Source organism: Giraffa tippelskirchi, chromosome 6 (assembly GCF_054371585.1).
Source record: "Giraffa tippelskirchi isolate mGirTip1 chromosome 6, T2T-mGirTip1v1.2.pri, whole genome shotgun sequence".
Taxonomy (NCBI): Eukaryota; Metazoa; Chordata; class Mammalia; order Artiodactyla; family Giraffidae; genus Giraffa; species Giraffa tippelskirchi.
In genome coordinates, this window is record NC_137280.1 from 45,911,329 (window position 1) to 45,933,174 (window position 21,846).

Below are 21,846 nucleotides of genomic sequence, written 5' to 3' on the forward strand. Positions count from 1 at the left end.
AGTCTAAGGGACTCTCAAGAGTTTTTTCCAACACCACAGTTCAAAAGCATCAATTCTTCGGCCCTCAGCTTTCTTTATAATCCAACTCTCATATTCATATATGACTACTGGAAAAACCATAGCTTTGATGAGATGGACCTTTGTTGGCAAAGTAATATCTCTGGCTTTTTAATATGCTGTCTAGGTTGATCATAGCTTTTCTTCCAAAGAGCAAGCATCTTTTAATTTCATGGCTGCAGTCACCATCTGCTGTGATTTTAGAGCCCCCCCTAAATAAAGTTTCTCACTGTTCCCATTGTTTCCCCATCTATTTGCCATGAAGTGATTGGACCAGATGCCATGGATCTAAGTTTTCTGAATGTTGAGTTTGTTTTTTTTTAATTTATTTTAATTGGAGGCTAATTATTTTACAACATTGTAGTGGTTTTTGCCATACGTGGACATGAATCAGCCATGGGTATATGTGTTTCCCCCATCCTGAGCCCCCCTCTCACCTCCCTCCCCATCCCATCCCTCTGTGTTGTCTCAGTGCACAAACTGTGAGTGCCGTTTCACGCATCGAACTTGGACTGGTCATCCATTTCACACATGATAATACACATTTCAATGCTATTCTCTCAAATCATCCCACCCTCGCCTTCTCCCACCGAGTCCAAAAGTCTATTATTTATATCTGTGTCTCTTTTGCTGTCTCAAATATAGGGTCATTGTTACCATCTTTCTAAATTCCATATATATGTGTTAATACACTGTATCAGTGTTTTTATTTCTGACTTACTTCACTCTGTATAATAGGCTCCAGTTTCATCCACCTCTTTAGAACTGATTCAAATGTGCTTTTTAGTAGCTGAGGAATATTCCATTGTGTATATGTACCACAGCTGTCTTATCCATTCGTCTGCCGATGGACATCTAGGTTGCTTACATGTCCTGGCTATTATAAACAGTGCTGCAATGAACATTGGGGTACACGTGTCTCTTTCAATTCTGGTTTCCTTGGTGTGTATGCCCAGCAGTGGGATTGCTGGGTCATATGACAGTTCTATTTCCAGTTTTTTAAGGATTCTCCACACTGTTATCCATAGTGGCTGTACTAGTTTGCTTTCCCACCAACAGTGTAAGAGGATTCCCTTTTCTCTGCACCCTCTCCAGCATTTATTGTTTGTAGACTTGTTGATAGCAGCCATTCTGACTGGCATGAGATGGTACCTCATTGTGGTTTTGATTTGCATTTCTCTGATAATGAGTGATGTTGAGCATCTTTCCATGTGTTTGTTAGCCATCTGTATGTCTTCTTTGGAGAAATATCTGTTTAGTTCTTTGGCCAATTTTTTGATTGGGTCATTTATTTTTCTGGTATTGAGCTGCATGAGCTGCCTGTATATTTTTGAGATTAATTCTTTGTCAGTTGCTTCATTTGCTATTAAGCCAACTTTTTACTCTCCTCTTTCACTTTCATCAAGAGGCTCTTTAGTTCTTCCTTGCTTTCTGCCATAAGGGTGGTGTCATCTGCACATCTGAGGCTATTGATATTTCCCCCAGCAATTTTGATTCCAGCTTATGCTTCATCCAGCCCAGCATTTCGCATGATGTACTCTGCATATAAGTTAAATAAGTAGGGTGACAATAGCAGCCTTGATGTACTTCTTTCCTGATTTGGAACCAGTCTGTTATTCCATATCCAGTTCTAACTGTTGCTTCTTGAACTGCATAAAGATTTTTCAGGAGGCAGGTAAGGTGGTCTGTTATTCTCTGGTACTAAATGCTTCCTTAAAACATAGGTCAACAGAATTGACAAGTTTTGATTCAATGGACATGAACTTGGGCAAACTCTGGGAGATAGTGAGGGACAGGTGGCCTGGCATGTTGCAGTTGATGGGGTCACAAAGGGTCAGACACCACTTAGCAACTGACATCGTTTGAACAACAACCACATCATTTTTAAGGTGATGGAATGAAGAGGATCTAAATGGTCAGCAAAAATTCCTACATTTCAAACACTACAAAGAATAATGGATGTTCAAGAGTCCCATTTCCTACAGCTATTTTATCACGAACATTTAACAGGTCAGTAAATAAAATACTTACTCATCTATTTGACAAACACACATCTCCACTTCTTTCAGTGCAGCCTGAAGTTTGCCCAGAAGTTTCTGATAGATATCCTGGGTTTCTAAGTCTTCTTCTTTCAACAAATACCGGAGACCATGTCCATCTTGCTGTCCCAGAGACAGACCTGAAGGGGCCGCCATGGTCGTGATCGTATGTTGAATGTACACCATAGGGCTTAGTTTTCCTGAGGAGTTAAAATCATTCCATAGTAACAACTATAACCTTTAGCTTACAGTAGCAATCCGGTGCAATCCATTTTAGATGCTCAACCTTACAAAAAATAAAATACCAATCCAATGCTGAATTTAATTCAAGAATTAATGCTTACAGGGAATTGAGATTCAAAGTTAGGATACAATTCAACCCCATGGCCCACTCTGATGGCATGGGATGGTACTCTGCTTTTCTTGCAGCTGCTCCTCCTATATTTTTCTCACAGTTACAGGGCCATTTCAGATGAGAGATTTCAAAGAAAGATGAGCTGTGCTTATCAGACGTATAAGGAAGCCAAAAACAATCATTCTTTTTGAAGGAAAAGTAATACAAAATGCATAACTCCACTTTCATCCTACAAACACTTATGTATAATTATCCAAATGACTAGAGTGAGGAATCCTTTAGTTCAGACTTGCTGACATGCCAGGAGTGTATCCAATTCCAGGGATGCGGGAATAGTTATGACTCCCTAAGTTACTTTTCATAATTTGATAAAGTTTAAAAAGCTAACCTACCTTGTTCAGATTTATTTTCTTTATCCTGAGAATTATGCTTCCTACTATCCAACTGAACACCAAACGCACTCCCCAGGGATGTTGATGTTTTGGGATAAGAAACTTCCATCACATTGACATGGCAGTTGGTGGGACAGAAGTCACTGCTGTGCAGAGGGGAGATTCTAGATTTGGCCTGTTTAAAGGTGGGCCAGGCTCTATTCTTTAGTACACGAGAAAACTGTAAATGAAAGAAGAAAGAGAAAGCAGTTAAACATGCTGTGATAATCAAACATTTCACTCCTGTCATCCACAGCAAAGTCAAAAGAAAATTAAATCATGTCAACTGGAATAAATTATAAGTTGTTGAAATTAAGTCATTACTTTAAAACCCATACAGTCTTAGAAAAGCAAAGCAACAGAGGCAGCAAATGCAATGGATGCCTTTGAAACTCTGACTGCAAGCTAAGCGGTAAAAGAAATGAATTTAAGTGATCAATACCACTTACTAGGGCTCAAATCCACAGGCTCCTAGCAGCTGAGAGTCAGAGAGAGAATTCGAATTGGTGTCCTAGGACACCAAGATAGGAACACAATATTTAAAGCAAGGCAAGCTGGCAGAATAGCATAGCTGTCAGGTCAAGGGTAGAAGAAGAAGGATTATTCCAAACACTGAGAAAGCTGACCCAGACCTGAGTCTGTGAACAGGCTAGACAGCAAAGCTCTGCGGTGGTATCCCTGAGGCAGAACAGACTGTACCTTCCATGGTTTCTACTAATCCTGCTGAGCCTTGGGTCAGGATCAGCCTGAAGACTGGTGTGGATTCTGCTTCTACACCATTGAGAATAAAGTGATGCTCAAGGAATTTACACAGCTTCCTCAGATAGCCATTCGATGACTTAAAACTTTGCAATCCATCCATGGTCTAGATGTGCCATGGTTTACGTGCATGCTAAGTCATTCAGTCCACTCCGACTCTTTGCGACTATATGAACTATAGCCCACCAGGCTTTTCTGTCTATAGGATTCTCCAGGCAAGAATACTGGAGTGGGTTGCCATGCCTTCCTTCAGGGGATCTTCCCAACCCAGGAATAGAACCCACATTGGCAGATTCAATAAGCTTATATCTCCTACATTGACAGGCAAGTTCTTTACCACTAGCACCACCTGGGAAGCCCGCCATGGTCTACACGGCCAATTAAAGTCTGATCCATACCCGGCTTATCTATCTCAAGCTCTCTTCCCCTTGCTCCCCTGGCTTGCACTTAGTTCCTCTCCCATACTGTCTACTTTCTGGAGATCCTGGTACAAACTGTTCAATGTCACTAGAATATTCTTCCTTCATTTCCAAACTTACTCCTATGCACTTTCAAGTTCTGTGAAATTGTCAAGAGATGTTTCTTGAGTGCCAGTCTAAGTTCACTTTTCCTGGTGTTAGGTGTTAGGTTACAGCACTCTGTAACTCCCCCATGCAATTATGAATAACTTTCTTACTTCCCTCTCCCTGAGCATATGTGAACTCCACGAGGGTGATGCTGACATCTGTCTTGTGTACCACACACAAAAATCTCACAGAGATGAAGTAGATTATAGTTTCACAAGCAAAAGACTGAGAGCCACCAGCTCCCTGTTTCAGTTGCATGTGTGTTCTTAGTCACTCAGTCGTGTCCAACTCTTTGTGACCCCACGGACAGTAGCCCATCAGGCTCCTCTGTCCATGGGGATTCTCCATGCAAGAATGCTGAAATGGGTTGCCATTTCCTCCTCCAGGGGCTCTTCCCAACCCAGGGATCGAATCCAGGTTGAACCCATTGAAAGCAGATTCTTTACCACCTGGGCCACCAGGGTACGTCTTCCCCAAAATTGAAGGGCTTCCCAGGTGGTGCTAGTGGTAAAAAATCCACCTGCCAATGCAGGAGACATACGAGACAAGGGTTTGATCCCTGGGTCAGGAAGATCCTCTGGAGGAGGAAATGGACTTAGAGACTTTTCTAGGTTAAATTCAAGAATAAAGATGTGACATAAAAAATCACATCTTATAAGCTTAAAAATCACATCATATTAGAATATGATCTTATGTATATATTAAACTATGCTTTCAAATCATATGTCAGAAGCTATGAAGCTCAGCAAAGTGCTAGCACACAGTAGGACTCTGAATGGAACTGGACTAAAATGCAGGAATCTATTAACAAATTATTAAGATATTTGATAATGATATATAGTGAAAAATGGTCCCATTCTCTGGTAGCTCAGCTGGTAAAGAATCCCCCTGCAATGCAGGAGATCCTGGTTCAATTCCTGGGTCGGGAAGGTCCCCTGGAGAAGGGATAGGCTACCCACTCCAGTATTCTTGGGCTTCCCTGTTGGCTCAGATGGTAAAGAATCCATCTGCAATGCTGGAGACTGGGGTTCGATCCCTTGGTTGGGAAGATCCCCTGGAAGAGGGCAAGGCAGCCCACTCTAGTCTTTTTGACTGAAGAATTCCACGGACAGAGGAGCCTGGCTACAGTCCATGGGGTCACAAAGAGTTGGACATGACTGAGCGACTAAGGACAGCACAGCATAGTGAAAATAGCCTAAACACTGAAAGACAGAAAGGCATTTAGAGAATTATTGATCTACTTTTTAAAATATTTATTTATTTATTTGGCTGTGCCAGGTCTGTTAGTTGCAGCACATGGAATCTTTAGTTGAGGCATGCAGGATCTATTTTTTCTTTTTTTTTAAGTTGTGGCACACAAACTCTCAGTTGCGGCATGTGGGATCTAAGTCCCTGACCAGGGATCGAACCTGGGCCCCCTGTATCGGGAGCGTGGAATTTGAGCTACTGCACTACCAGGGAAGTCCTGAGAATTAATCAATCTATTAACATTTAGTAAACCTCTAGTAGGGCTTCTCAGGTGGCGCTAGCAGTAAAGAACCTGCCAGTGTAGGTAGATGTAAGACACACGGCTTCGATCCCTGGGTCAGGAAGATCACCTGGAGGGGGCCATAGCAACCCACTCCAGTCTTCTTGCCTGGAGAATCCTATAGACAGAGGAGACTCGCCGGCTATGGTTTATAGGGTTGCGTAGAGTTGGACACGGCTGAAGTGACTTCATGCATGCAAATCTCTAGTAAATAGAGATCTATTACTCTCTCTTTATTACTAAAGAAACTGTGACTTCTCTTGGAAAGACCCAGAATTTAAGGCCAGATGCAGTTTCGCTCAGAAGTTCTTTCCCACTGTAGTTGCAAGATAAACACCTTAGATCAGGCTCCCAAGGCACACACAAAAGCACAGAGATCAATTTCATTATGTCACAGCATCCACTGTAATAGGCAGGTAGCCTTCTCTCTCCTTCTTTCATTTTAGTCAACTATTCATTTTATTTTTTTTTAATGAAGAGAAGCATCTATGCATGATCCTGGGTTGTGCTGGAGATACAACTCCTGTCCCTACAGGTAGTATTTTTGTGTAAACAGGAACTATCTCTTGAAACCTCATTAAATATTTATATGGAAGAAGTATTCCCATTGCCAAAAATAAGCCCAATTATGGAATTATTTGGAAACAGGAGAGGGAATCCAGAATTTTTTAAAGTCCTCAGGCCAATAGAGAGTCAGCGTGTTCCTCCAAACAGTGCATAGTTTTGCATCTGGATCCATCGCCCACACTTCCTGCCCCATGGGGATTAAATGCCCACTTAGGGTTCACTTGGGTCCCCAGAAAAGTCTGAACATCTGTGGCCTGTAGCACTGGCCAAAAACTCAAACCTGATGGCAGCAGCCTGGCAATGGAAACAGGACAAAGAGCAGGACACATCTAAGCAACTGCATATGCACTCATTTGCAGTCAGAACCATGCTGTTTAGCATAGAAGCTGTATAGCAGAGTAACAAATACAGGTAAACAATCAGTTTAGAATAAAAGGGAACAAGGTTCAAATTCCCCTGCTGTTCCCAGCTGTGTGCCTTTGGGGAAGTTAGCTGACCACTCTGAGCTTCAGTCACTTCATCAAGGAAATGTGTCTCATACCACCGTGTTGGTAAGATTACACAACACAGGCAAACTGCAAAATACGTCTTATTGTTGTTGTTTAGTTGCCAAGTCCTGTCTGACTCTTTTGCAACCCCATGGACTATCGCCTGCCAGGCTCCTCTGTCCATGGGATTTTCTAGGCAAGTATACTGGAGTGGATCGCCATTTCCTTCTCCAGGGATCTTCCCAACCCAGGGATCAAACCCATGTCTCCTGCATCTTCTGCATTGGCAGGAGGATTCTTTACCACTGACCCCACCCAGGAAGCCCAAACCATGGTACACAATGCCTGATGTTAACTGTTATAAACTGTTGTGCACTCCCAAAAACTGTTGGGGGCTCCATAACTGCAGGAAGGACTAGTATGTAGAGCGCGGTGCTGAGTGCCAGCATATTCAACCATTATGGCAACACCTCTGAGGAGGCTAATGAGTATTATCATTGCTTCATGAATTTTTGACCTTTCTTATCAAGTAGACAGTATGTCGGGGAGGGCAGTCTTCTTCAAATAATTGACATAAGGCCCTATTGCCTACACAAAAGGTACACATCTAGTAAGTAATTTCCTAGTCTTCCTGTCCCATACTGCAACAAATTTGCTTTTGTGGACTTCAGTTTTTTGACCTCTGATATTTCATTAAGGAATGCATTAAACATATCTGCCACATAAAATGGATGTCTGCTTCTTTTGCAGGGCTGTGTTTATGCGCACTGCCCTGACATTCCTGGTGTTGCCTCTTTGAAACTCAGGGTGAGAGATTTCATTTAGAACTCAATCCAAGAAAAGTTCTGCTTCTCTTAAGAAATTTTGTATCTACTACAGAGATGCTGATAAATATGTAACAGACAGTATTCCCTTTTCATTTTAGACATCAGGAAGCAGAAGGTCAAACAGAATATGCCACTTGAGTAAGTAGAGTCTTAGGACCTACTTACCTATAGCCCTTTATTCCCTAATGATCTAGACCATCTCTCTCTCTCTCACGCTTTTTTTTTTTCCAATGCAAATCATCTTTTAAAAAAATTTTTTTGAAATAAAAAATTTTTATACCATGTCTTCTAATAGTTTTTTTTTTTTAAGATTATCTTTTTTGATGTGGACCATTTTTAAAGTCTTTATTGAATTTGCTACAGCATTGCTTCTGTTTTATGGGGGGATTTTTGTTGTTTGTCTTTTTGTTCCTGAGACATATGGTATATTAGATCCTCAATCAAGGATCAAACTCGTACCCCCTGCACTGGACGGTGAAGTTTTAACCACTGGACCACCAGGGAAGTCCCTCTAATATAGCTTTATCTCTAAATTTATCTGTTCATTTTCCTTCCGTATTCATTCTCTCCCTCTTTCTCTGAGTAATAAAGTTCCTTAAGCTTTAGTTTGGCACATGCGTGCTAAGTCGCTTCAGTCATGTCTGACTCTTTGCGATCCTATGGACTGTAGCCTGTCAGGCTCCTCTGTCCATGGGATTCTGCAGGCTAGACATGGGTTGCCATGAACTCCTCCAGGGGACCCTCCTGATCCAGGGACTGAACCTGAGTCTTCTGCAGCTCCTGTACTGCAGGAGGACTCTACTGCTGAGCCACCAGTGAAGCCCTTAATTTGGCACATGGATGCCCAGTTTCAGACTACATGTCCCAGCCTCCATTGCACTAAAACTCTAACAAGATGTAAACAGGGATGCTGTGTACAACTTCTGAGTCCTGCCCTCAAAAGGAAGCAATTCACTCTCTACTTTCTCTTTACCTGTTTAAGGGGAATTCATTTAGACATGGTGGTGGTGAGCCAACTTTGGCTTTGTAGAAGAGGGCAATATCCTAGAGGAGAAAAAATTTAGGAGGATCCCTAGAAGATCATCAAGCCCCACCACATTGGACTCCTATTGGTTGGGCTTTCACAAGAGTAAGAAATAAACTTTCTGCTTTACATCTATGTTGTCTTGGCCCTTCTTAAAGCAGCTGAATCAATACCCTATGTAATATACCCTCATCCTAATGTTTTGCTTTTAGTTAGATATTTTACCTTCCCCAACATATATTTCTTTAAGCTACTTCTACTGCTTTTGTTGTTTGAATGAATGGAGAGAAAACAGGAAGAAATTGAAAAAGAGGTAGAAAAACGAGACACACAACCGTGACAAGTTTGATAACCAGAATCTGCCTGAACCCTACCATACTTTATACAGATCCATCTCTGAAGTAGAATGACTCTCTTTTCAAAATGTGTTCACAAGGAAACTACTAATTTGCATTTGTTTAGAGCTTTTAAATTTAACTTCAAAGAACTGTCACATCTCAAAGAGACAGAAGAAGTAAAAAGAAAGTCTTCTGTTCTTCAGCTTTCACAAGGCATATTCATGGAATCGTTCTCAAACTCAAAGGGGTCAACAGCAGTCATAGAAAGAGGGTGAACAGATATGACAGTTATACAGTGATCTTGAATATCATTTTTTCTTCATAAAATTATGACATCAATATATATTCAACTTAACAAGCCAAACAGTATAGGAAGGCCTTAAAGAAAAACATCGTGAGTCCTCTTTTCTTTCTCCTACCTGAGGTAACCAAGATTGAAGTTCCTTGGGTATTCATTCACGCATTTGCCTATTTTTAAATGGATGTATCTGGACACAAAAGGGATTATCTTTTATTTACATATCAAACATAGTCAGTTAAGTCATATTCATATACACTGGGATAAATATTTCCTAGTATGGCCATCAAATTTTAAGCAACTAGTCTCTCTCTAGCTCTTTTTTTCTAGCTTAAAGAACAGAGATGTATTTAGTCACACTTCTGCAGGCAAGATGTTCAAGATCAAGGTTTTGGCTAATTCACTTTTTGGTGAGGAGAGTCTTCCTTTTAGGTCATTCATTGGCTATTAAACTCTCACACACACATGCGCACACAAAATATCCATGCACCCAGCCTCACTTTGAGGAAAATAATTTAATTAGCTATCTTCCCATTGATATAAATAGAAAAAAATTAAAAGATATTAAAAGGTATGTTTTGGAGATCCATTTTTATTTACTGTGTTTCTAAAATATATTGTCAAATTCACTAAATGTTCTCTGCCTCCTTTGTCTTCACCAGAGTCCATGCCACCACCATCAGGACACACCTCTCTAGATTGCAAAATTGCACCTTGCAATCTGTTCCTACAGGGGAGTCAGCACTATTTTTTTTTTTTTTGGATGTGATGTAGACCATCTTTATTAAGTCTGTTACAATACTGTTTCTGTTTTATGTTTTGGTTTTGGGTGACAAGGCATGTGGGGACTCAGCTCCCTGACCCGGGATTGGACCCTCACCCCTGCACTGGCAGGCAAAATGTTGACCACTGCACCGCCAGGGAAGTTCCCAGCATGACTTTTTAAAAACCTACGTTAAATGAAGCCACCATTATATCTAAAAACTTCCAACTTCTCGTTGATGTAAGAAGAAAATCCAAAGTCCTGAAAGGTACAGAGTTTCACAGCATCTCATGCTGGTCCCTGCCGAAGCCTCCGCCCTTAGGACTAATCTCTTTCCACTTGACACCCTGGCCTTCTTTCTGCTTTGAGGCCTAAAGGACTGATACTGAAGCTGAAGCTGCAATACTTTGGCCATCTGATGCAAACAGCTGACTCATTGGAAAAGACTTTAATGCTGGGAAAGACTGAAGGCAGAATGAGGAGAGAGCAACAGAGGATGAAATGGTTGGGTGGCATCACCAATTGAATGGACATGAACACAGGTGAATCTCGGGAGATCGTGAGGGACAGGGAGGCCTGGTATGCTGTAGTCCATGGGGTCATGAAGAGTTGGACACGACTTGGCAACTGAACACCACCACCAGCTGTTCTGTCTACCTGGAGGCTTCTTCCTCCCATTTGGAGGAAGAGTTCTGCTTGTCGTTTAGATACAAGCTTTCCTAAGGATGCTTTCTCTAGCTACCCAGTTCAGAGTTCCCACACTGGTACTTTCCACCATGGCTATCCTCATAATTCTCTTCAATAGTTTATTTTCCCCCTTTGTAGACATGTATTTACTTCGTTGCTCTCTCCCCCACTCAAATGGAAGCATCATGAGGGAAGAATCTTCTCTGCCATATTCCTGGAACCAAAACTGATTCACACATAAAAGGTGCTCAATTAATACACAAAATTAAGGAAGCAGCCTGTGTTCCAAGTACTTTCTGATTGAGGACGCTGTTCCCTCTGTTCAGAGAACAGGGAAAGAACAACTACTGTATCATTTTAAAATCTGACTTCAGAATTAGGTGGTTTGGATTAACATCCCAACTCTATACTTGCCAGTAAGTCATTTAATTCTTTGCATTAATGCAGGCATGCATGCTCAGCCCTGTCCGACTCTTTGCGACACCATGGATGGTAGCCCGCCTCGCTCCTCTGTCCATGGAATTTTCAGGCAAGAATACTGGAGTGGGTTGCCATTTCCTCCTCCAGGGGATCTTCCCAACCCAGGGATTGAAGGCACATCTCCTACTTCTCCTGCACTGGCCGGCGGATTCTTTACCACTGCACCACCTGGGAATCACAATTTAATTCTCTAGGTCTCGGTTATTATAGGAAAATATGAAATAATGACTTAGCTTACAAAGATCAAATGAGGTAAAGGATATTAAGGCATTTGAAAAACTCTAAAATGCTATATAAATCTTATCATTATTTCAATAAACTAGTACATAAATAAGGAATAAAAAATCAAACGCTAAATTAAATTTGACATTACAATAATAATTTAAATAATAATCACGTGTAAAATACACAGAGCCTTTATTTTACCTTTTTATAACTGGATATTCTCTGACATATGCGCTCAATTTTTTCACTACAAATGGCACTGAATTTACTTTGAAGGTCAGTAGGAATCACTTCATTCAAAGAGCTAAGGCTGGCGCAGTTTTGTACAAAATGATCATCGCTTTTAGCCAGGGCTTCAAGAATCTGTAGACACACACACACACAACACAGAACAAGAAAATAAAACTTTCAAAATCAGCCAAATAAAATGTTCACGATTCCACAACATAGGGTTTTTTTCCCCAGTGTGCTTCTTTTAGCTGCCTGGGATTTCTGTGTTCAATAAACCCTGGCAGTGAAGTGATGGACTTGTGTGTCTGGCATCTCCTGTTTTCCCTTCTGCTGGCTATAAAAGACTGCCTGAGGGAGGTGAGGGGACTTCAAAGACGCCCTGCTGAATAAATCAGTACACTCTGATGTGGGAACACACTGCCTAGCCCATATTTTAGTCAGAGTTATTCAGAACATTTTTTTTTCCCCTCAACTTGGTAGTAGAACAACAAAAACTAAGGAAAACCATATCCTTTCTTGCTACTGAGAGCCTGGTACAGAGAGTGCATTTATAATAACAAATGTTCGAAGAAGGATGGAATAAATGAGACTTTCTCTTGCCAAAGTTAAAAAACAACGTTGCTTCCAGTGTCTGAACTCTATCTGATAAAAGCAGCAGATAAAAGCATTCATATGATGTGTTCAATTAGCAAATCTTTTTGCTATCTGAATTGATTATAAGGCAGCATGTGCGTGTGTACATCATGAATCACTGAGAATTTCCAATGAACAGAGAATTAATTATGTGTATTATTTATATGTTGGCTTCCCAGGTGGTGCTAGTGGTAAAGAACCCACCTGCCAATGCAGGAGACATAATAGATGCAGGTTCAATCCCTGGGTTGGAAAGATCCCCTGGAGAAGGGAATGGCAACCCACTCCAGTATTCTTGCCTGGAGAATTCCATGGACAGAGGAGCCTGGTGGGTTATGGTCCATAGGGTCACAAAGAGTTGGACACGACTGAAGCAACTTAGCACGCACATTACTTATATGTAGCATTTATGATTGTTCAAAGATCACAATGACTGATTACAACTTTGCATGAGATTTTTATAATATAGTGTGAGATAGACAATGTATAGATGCTATGTTTATTTGAGCTCCCTCACCACCTCCATTTTCCTGTCTCGCAGAATATGGAGTGTGAGTTTTTGGTTTAATCACTAGTCTAGAAATCAGAGCTCACTTTATCATTAGCAGTGTGGTCTTGGTTAAATTTCTTAATTTCTTTGATTTTCTCCATGTGTAAAATAGAAATATATACAGTATTAAGTTGTACAGTTGTCTTATATAAAATAACCCATGTAATTTTGTAAATTTCAAAAAGTTAGAAAATGATATAAAATAATTACAATAAGCTGGTCCCAAACTCTTCTATAGATCTCAGTAATATAATGTATTAATAGTTGGGAATGGGTTGAATTTTGAAACTATAGATTCTCTATCAATAGATACATATAGTGGTATAATGTCATCATAATGATGGGATATTTTTAAGATGCTGACTTTCATATTGTAAAGCAATTACCCTCCAATTAAATTTAAAAAAACAAATGAAACAAGAAATTGACTTTCAGAATATAAAACAAAAATATAAAATAATTATTTTTGAAATAGTGCATTTGGATTTTTCTATTATTTTCTTCCACTGAAATTTAAAAAATACCTGCTATTATTACTAGATCTATCTCAACTATACACATTTGAAACACGAACTGAAATGAAGAAATAAAGGTGGTGAAGACACATATTTCTTGTTGTACCTGAATCATCCCAGGGTGATGTAAAAGTAGATGGAACACAAAAGTTCTGACCTGCAGAGGATGCAATAGGAGTCTGACCGACTTACCTTGTGGAAGAATCCCAAAAAGCAAACACAGGGTGACCTCTTATTTACAATGTGTTTTATCCATTTGGAAGAAGATCCTCTTCCTCCCTCCCTGTCTTGCTTTAAGGACTAAAGACAAGACCCTTCACAACTAAGAATTATATACACACCTGAAGATCTCTTCATAAACTAATCTCTAAGCTTCAAGAAACTGTATGAAATAAACATGAGCCTTACAGAATTTGAATGCATTTTACAACTTCAAATATTCTTCAGAGGCTTATGTACATTTAGGAAAGCACCATCTGTCATGAAAACCATCTGAAACGTTTTCACGATACTGAATTCACAGACATAGCAAACTTACTAAATGCAGAGAACCTTTGCCAAATCAACTAATGCTCGCCTGGGCAAGCCGCCCATTTAACATAACAGTGTGCTCCAAAAGAGGTCAATTAAAAAAAAAAAAAAGACTATACACAGTTGAGTAACGGGGGAAAAAAAGAACAAGAAAGAGAAACTGAATGAGTGGACAGCTGAAGCATTCACAGCTATTTCAATTTTTAAAGTGGGGGTGGGCGAGGACTTCAGTTATTTTACTGAGAACATAATATCTTTCTCTGATAGAATCGCTCGTACCTTGGCAGTGAGGCTGAAGAAGCCTTTGGGCTCGATCATCTTCTCCACCACATTGCACTTGATCCCAGCGGTGCTGTCATACTCATACACGACACCATACTCCAGGTGCACGTTGTCCACCGTCAGACTCACGTGCTCCTTCTTCCCGTCAATGATGGCCATGGTGTTGAACTTGTCAATTACCTCTGGAACAAAGACGACTTTAATTCAGCAAATTTAGAAAGGGTTTTTTAGTCTCTTCAAATAATCCGAGTCTCTCTGAATAACTTTTAGAGTTTTTTAAAGGGTGACTAAATCTGATGAGACATTACTTTGTCAACAAAGGTCCGTCTAGTCAAGGCTATGGTTTTTCCAGTGGTCATGTATGGATGTGAAAGTTGGACTATAAAGAAAGCTGAGAGCCAAAGAATTGATGCTTTTGAACTGTGGTGTTGGAGAAGACTCTTGAGAGTCCCTTGGACTGCAAGGAGATCCAACCAGCCCATCCTAAAGGAAATCAGTCCTGGGTGTTCATTGGAAGGACTGATGTTGAAGCTGAAACTCCAATACTTTGGCCACTTGATGCAAAGAGCTGACTCATTTGAAAAGACCCTGATGTTGGGAAATATTGAAGGCAGGAGGAGAAGGGGATGACAGAGGATAAGATGGTTAGATGGCATCACCGACTCAATGGACATGAGTTTGGGTAAACTCTGGGAGTTGGTGATGGACAGGGAGGCCTGGCATGCTGCAGTTCATAGGGTCGCAAAGAGTTGGACATGACTGAGCAACTGAACTGAACTGAACTGAAATCTGATGTGCTAAATGAAGTATCTAGCTAACGTCTTTAAAAAGAAGAACATTGAAAAAAAATACATGATTGACTGATCCAAAAGTTACCATTCTAACATGACTAGTTTTATCTTTGCACACCCAGTTTTGATCTACGGACCATATGCATGCCTATTTATATCTGTATCAACATGAAACATATAACTTTTTCATTAAAATCATGCATAGCTTCAAGTCAGGGTTCCTAAAACTGCCTCAAACACTTGATGAATATTTTCTCAAAGCAGAAAAAATACAGAAAATCATACTGAAGAAGCAGAAAGGGGATGCAATAGTTATTTTATCAGCAGAGAGTGCCTGAATTTTCCCAAACAGCATCTTCTGAGGCTAACTCATTGAGAAAATGTATCACTGTTGACTGTAATAAAATTTCCATCCTGAATATATTCCTATAGGTTTTCGGCCAACAATCAGTCAGCTAGTGAAAAAAAAAAAAAATGTAGTCTCAAGCAAGACAGTGCTGAGGAATCTAATAGTAAATACTAAGTAAAAATACAGTACCAGTTTACTTTAAACAATTAATCCCTAGAATAATAGGAGGACCAGTAAATATAAAATAGGCAAGAGCAGAAAAAAACATATTTTCAAAGGAACTATGAACTTTCTAAACTAGGGCTTCTCAAATTTTACTGTACATACAGATATTATCTTGCTAAAATTGAGATTCTCACCCAGTAGATCAAGGTGGGGCTGAGCCTCTGTATCTCCATCTTACTTAAGTGATTGGAGTGGGAAGGTCAACACAACATTTAAACTCAAAACAAGGAACCACATTATAGCTGGGGTTTGAATCCTCATTCTACCACTACTAGCTTGGGCACATTCATTAACCTCCATGGGCCTCAATTTCTTCTCCATAAAATTAGGGTGATGATAATTTTGATGCTTTTGAACTGTGGTGCTGGAGAAGACTACCGAGAGTCCCTTGGACTACAAGGAGATCAAACCAGTCAATCTGAAAAGAAATCAACCCTGAATATTCATTGGAAAGAGTGATGCTGAAGCTGAAGCTCCAGTACTTTGACCAGCTGATGCAAAGAGCCAGCTCACTGGGAAGACCCTGATGCTGGCAAAGATTGAAGGCAGGAGGAGAAGGGGATGACAGAGAATGAGATGGTTGGATGGCATCACTGACTCAATGGACATGAGTTTGAGCAAACTCTGGGAGATGGTGAAGGACAGGGAAGTCTGGTGTGCTGCAGTCCATGGGGTAGAAAAGAGTTGGACATGACTGAGTGACTGAACAACGAAATAGAGCTTCATTTCTGATGAGCTGATGAGGTAAGACATGTAAAATATCTAACAGAGTGCCTAAGAAAATGTCGAAGCTATTCCATGTTAGCCATGAGCAATTATGACTTACAGATTTGACGTGACGTCTATTTGAGATGATGACTAATGTAGTGACCTGAACATATAAGGTTTTTAATAACTGGGACTCGGCAATGGCACACTGACAAAGAATCCTATAAGCCCAAGAGGAGGAGAAGAAACCCACCTTCTACTTTACAGTCAAAGGAATCCCCTGCTTCATCTCCTGGCGGTTTGGAGTTGGACTTCTGAAGGTCTTCCTGAGCGCTCTCAACACTATTATAAACCCACTGTATGGAATCTTGCTGGAAATGAAGGAAAGAAACCTCAGAGATATTTAATATCAGTGCTTCCTAAAATGCATGTCCATTTCATAAATGTGCTTCAGAAGAAGAGCTGACAATCTTATTCACCCTTCTAGTTTAAATACAATAAAATTTGAAAGAGAAGGAAAGTCAATGTCCAAAACTGACAGGAAGTCAATGGCAATTGATATTTTTTTTTTTAACAAACTGACCTTTTTAAGATTGAGGTTTCTTTTCTTCCAAAGATAGGTTTTTAAATAAGATGTATTTCCCCAATGTCTTACTCAAATGACTCAAGTATATCTTACAATGAACTATAAATTACATTTGTAAACAAAATAAATAATAGATGGACACTTTTCTGAAGAAGTAGTCATCTATAACTGTACAGATGATTTAAATGTACTTCTTTAAAAAAATGTTTTTAATGTAGACCAATTTTAAAGTCTTTGTTACAGTGTTCTGTCTGTTTTACGTTTTAGTTTTTGGCCATGAGGCATGTGGGATCTTAGTTCCCTCACCAGAGATCGAACCTGCACCCCCTGCATTGGAAGGCGAAGTTGCAACCCCTGGGCCACCAGGGAAGTCTCTAAAAAGCTCTCTTAACAGTCACCCATGTTTCAAACACACTTAATGTTTTTCGTGAATCCAACCAATAAGAAAACTGGAAGAATATCTTTTGACTCATGGGGTTCCCAACTGATATAACTACCTTTTAATCCTTCTATGTCATAAATGATCCTATATTTTAATTTAAGTAGCAGTTCCCCATATTATTTAGATAAATGAGAAAGATGAAATGGCTACCAAGTAAATGTTTTCAGGGTTGCATTACTTTAATGTTTGTAGTTTTCCTAGGTAGGATGGTAAGATGAGTTGCATGACTGAAGTGTGATATAATTTGTATTATCCATCTTCACAATTGTGTTTAATTATTGTAGTGCTATACATTATTAAAGGCTTCCCTGATAGCTCAGTTGGTAAAGAATCTGCCTGCAACGCAGGGACCTCGGTTCGATTCCTGGGTCAGGAAGATCTGCTGGAGAAGGGATAGGTTACCCACTCCAGTATTCTTGGGCTTCCCTTGGGGCTCAGCTGGTAAAGAATCTGCCTGCAATGCACAAGACCTGAGTTCGATCCCTGGGTTGGGAAGATCCCCTGGAGAAGGGAAAGGCTACCCACTCCAGTATTCTGGCCTGGAGAATTCCATGGACTGTATAGTCCACGGGGTCACAAAGAATCAGACATGACTGAGAGACTTTCATTTCACTTATACATCATTAAGGGCTTCCCTGGTGGCTCAGATGGTAAAGCCTGCAATTTGGGAGACTTGGGTTCAATCCCTGGGTTGGGAAGATCCCCTGGAGAAGGGAATGGCAACTCACTCCAGTACTCTTGCCTAGAAAATCCCATGGATGGAGGAGCCTGGTAGGCTACAGTCCATGGGGCTTCGAAAAGTTGGACATGACTGAGCGACTTCACTTTCACTTTCATACATCATTAAAAGGCTTCCCAGGTGGTGCAGTGGTAAAGAATCCACCTGCCAATGCAGGAGATGCAAGAGATGAGGGCTCAATCCCTGGATCAGGAAGATCCCTTGGAGAAGGAAAGAGCAAACCACTCCAGTATTCTTGCCTGGAAAATTCCATAGATAGAGAAACCTGGAGGGCTACAGTCCATGACATTGCCAAGAGTCAGACACAACTGAGCAACTGAGCACCAATACCACATCATTAAAATGCTAGTTAACACTTAATCATGCAAATAAACTTTGGTAACTGGTTGTGGCCTTCAAGGAACCAATCCCCCAGAATCCAAATCTTTGTGTAGCTCCTTCTGACCCTGGGCTTGGTCATGTGATCTGACTTTTCAGAGGGCTAGTAACAAGCATGATATAGAGATCATCACTTGGAATATTCCCTCTTGAAACCTAGACACTATGCAGAAAGGAGAATTCTGCTCAGGACTGGAAAGGAGGGCCAGGTGGAGTGGCTCTGGAGTGAGAAACCTTCAGGAGGGGACCCCAGCACCAGTCAGTTTCCAGCAGAATGAAGCCCTCAAGGAATCAACACCCAGTCAACCCTGAGAAGCAAGAGAAATAATTAATCACTGTTGTTCCAAGTCACAAAGTTTGGAACAGTCTGTTTTGCAGCAATGGATACCTGCTAGAGTGTGTTATTTACCTGGTGAATTTCTCTGTTTATTTACTCCTTTTCTTAATTATTTCACTGGTCAACATTTCTCCAACAAGGAAGATAAGGGAAATGAAAAGAAATGAAACTCAACTCAATTTGACTACTTCTTAAAATTCTGGCATAACGGGAAAGATCTGATCATTTCAGTATCTTTTTAAAACTTCATTCAATAATGCAGTTCAATAAATATTTATTAAACTACTATCAACCCAAGTAACCTATGCATCTGCATGTGAATTCCAATTTGCTATGCTCCTTTGACCTTATTAGTAAGCAAAACTGATCAGCTATTTTCTTGGAGGCTCAGTATTTTGCAGGATATTAGTCCTGGCCCAAGAGAAAGCAGTCATTCAGCTTTCCATTTTGGACACAAAATCATATTCCCAAATCCAAAAAAAGGAGTATTTTAGGTGCATGACAGAAAAAAAACAGAATGCCTCTCCTTTAGAATTCCTTATGCACTCAATTAATTTGAGAGAATTTTTTTCTTATAACCCAATACTCATTTGTATCTCATGAGATAATAAGTTTTGCTTACCAAAGAGGATTCTAACTTTATTTTTGTACGGCATGTAAATTTTGAATCAGAGGACAATGCTTAAAATTTTAAATAATGGCAAGCACATTGTGGTATTTTCTTTTAAGTGCTAAATTCAGTTACCTAAATAAAACATCCAACAGTTAATCATGAACTCTATAAATTATAACCCACAATTCTTTCTCATAGAAGTTTTATAATAAACAGTGTAAGCATTTATAATTCATATATACCAACAAAGCTACATGCTGACCATTACAGATTCTAAAGCAACTGTCAAGAAAATAGTTCAGGCAGGCCTTTAGATTTCAATTTGATAAACACTTAACTATTTGAAAACTCATCACAAGGAAAATGAAAATAGCCCAGGGCACTGTTTAAACTGGTGATAATACTAGGCAGCAAAATGTGGCCACTTATGCAGAATTGTTTATAACTAATTATGCACATAAAAGAAGCATTATGAGATTGACAATGCTGCGCTTAAACGTGAACCTGGCAGTGGAAACCACAGACAGTTCTGGCATTGTCCCATGCCATCCTCGGGGCCTTCTGAGTGAGTTCACCACTGCAGCTGCACCAGCCGAGGGTATTTACCTTCGTTGGTCTCCGGTACTTCCTGCAGGCCGTGACATGGGCAATAACGCTGGCGTGTGTCTCTTTGCTGACATTGATTCCATTGACTTTGATGATACACTGTCCAGGGTGAAGACCAGCGGCTGCAGCCACAGTTCCTTTAAATACAAATGAGAAAATTGCCAAAAACTAATTGTAGGACTATGATTCATTTCTATCCCATGTAACATAGGGAAGCAATTTTATTTTATTTTTTTTAAGTTCCATATAGCCAATTTTTTAAATTAGAGTATAACTGCTTTATAATTTTGTGTTAGTTTTTGCTGTGCAGCAAAACGAATCAGCTATATGAATGTGTGTATTTATATATATATTTATTATTATTTTATTATTTATTTACATTTATTATTATATATTATGTATAATATATATATATGTCTCCCCTCCCTCTTGAGCCTCCCTCCCATCCCATCCCTTTTCCCACCCCTCTAGGTCATCACAGTGTACTGAGTTGAGCTCCCTGTGCTATACAGCAGCTACCTACTACCCATCTATACACATGGTATTTATGTTAATACTACTCTCCCAATGTGTCCTACCTTCCACTTCCTACCCACTCCATGTCCACAAGTCCATTGCAGTTTTAAAATATAATAAAGATCTAGCTAGTATGTTCATGGGCTTCCCTGGTAGCTCAGATGGTAAAGAATCTGCCTGCAGTGTGGGAGGGCTAGGTTCAATTCCTGGGTTGGGAAGATTCCCTGGAGAAGGGAACAGCTACCCACTCCAGTATTCTTGCCTGGAGAAATTCATGGACAGAAGAGTTCTTGATGAATTTGGCTCTGATGGCAATGCCTTCTCAAACATTCTCTATTTATTTCACCATTCAAACTGTGTTGAAGAGAATATCTTCCCACCCCATCTAAGAATTCGTTTGAAGGGATATTATAAAGAGATCTTTATCATGCTAATCAGTTACTTCCCCTTTCAAATGTCTAATCAATCTAATGTTCTATACATGCAAATATAATGGCAAAATGAGAAAACCAGAAGCACGGGCCTTTTTACCTTCCTTTAGTCTACAAAATCTCTAAATATTAAAATAGTCTTCACTTTCATTTTTTTAAATGACAATTAAAAGAAATTCTTTAAAAAAAAATCAAGTCAATAGCAACTAGGAGTGGACTGGGTTTGCTAAGAAAATGAGTTTAGGATATGTACAAAGACTCAGGAACCAGAGAATTTGTGGAAAATAAAATTAATCAGAAAACATCAACTGTCCACCATTTATTTGCACAGATACAGTGGCATATTCTAACCAGTGAGTTAAGATTTTCAGGACCTGCCAATCAATACTATTTGATATTCTGAACAAATCAACATTTACAAAGCACCATTGCTAAATATAATATATGTAATTAATATCAATGATTATAAAACTATCATAAGCATGTTAGAAGAAACTTCCTTTGAAAGCAAGTTCTCCCATGAAGGAATTATTAAACATGTTAAAGAACATAATTGATATTCAAGAAGACAGTATACAATTTCTTCTCACTAAAATTCACTTCCAGAAATATTAAGTGGTTTTTCTGGATTAAGCATTGAGGGAAGGAGGGACACTCTCAGCAGAAAGAACAGCCTGGAATCTTTGAAAAAAACAAGGGGGGGTTGTACAAATGTTTCTACAAAACAGAAATAGAGCGACAGAGGTAGAAAACAAACTTACAGTTACCAGGAGGTAAGGCAAGAGAAGGGATAAATTGGGAGAACGAGATTGACATATACTCATTATTATATACAGAATAGATAACTAAAAGGACCTACTAATGCATAGCACAGGGAACTCTACTCAATACTTTGTAAAGGATTACATGGGAAAAGAATCTAAAAAAAGTGTAAATATATGTATATGTATA

At 39.7% G+C, this 21,846-nt stretch overlaps 1 protein-coding gene across 2 annotated transcripts in view; it reads right to left on the minus strand.

The window, feature by feature from the left end:
• Positions 1-21,846, minus strand: part of PREX2 (phosphatidylinositol-3,4,5-trisphosphate dependent Rac exchange factor 2) — a 278,656-nt gene that overhangs the window by 114,483 nt on the left and 142,327 nt on the right. For both annotated transcript variants that reach the window (XM_081501827.1, XM_081501826.1), the window contains 6 exons: positions 19,949-20,085; positions 16,501-16,618; positions 14,172-14,356; positions 11,634-11,795; positions 2,844-3,063; positions 2,089-2,296 (listed from right to left, as the gene is read on the minus strand). In XM_081501827.1, coding sequence (XP_081357953.1) covers positions 2,089-2,296; positions 2,844-3,063; positions 11,634-11,795; positions 14,172-14,356; positions 16,501-16,618; positions 19,949-20,085 — 1,030 coding nt within the window. The remainder of the gene's footprint in view (positions 1-2,088; positions 2,297-2,843; positions 3,064-11,633; positions 11,796-14,171; positions 14,357-16,500; positions 16,619-19,948; positions 20,086-21,846) is intronic.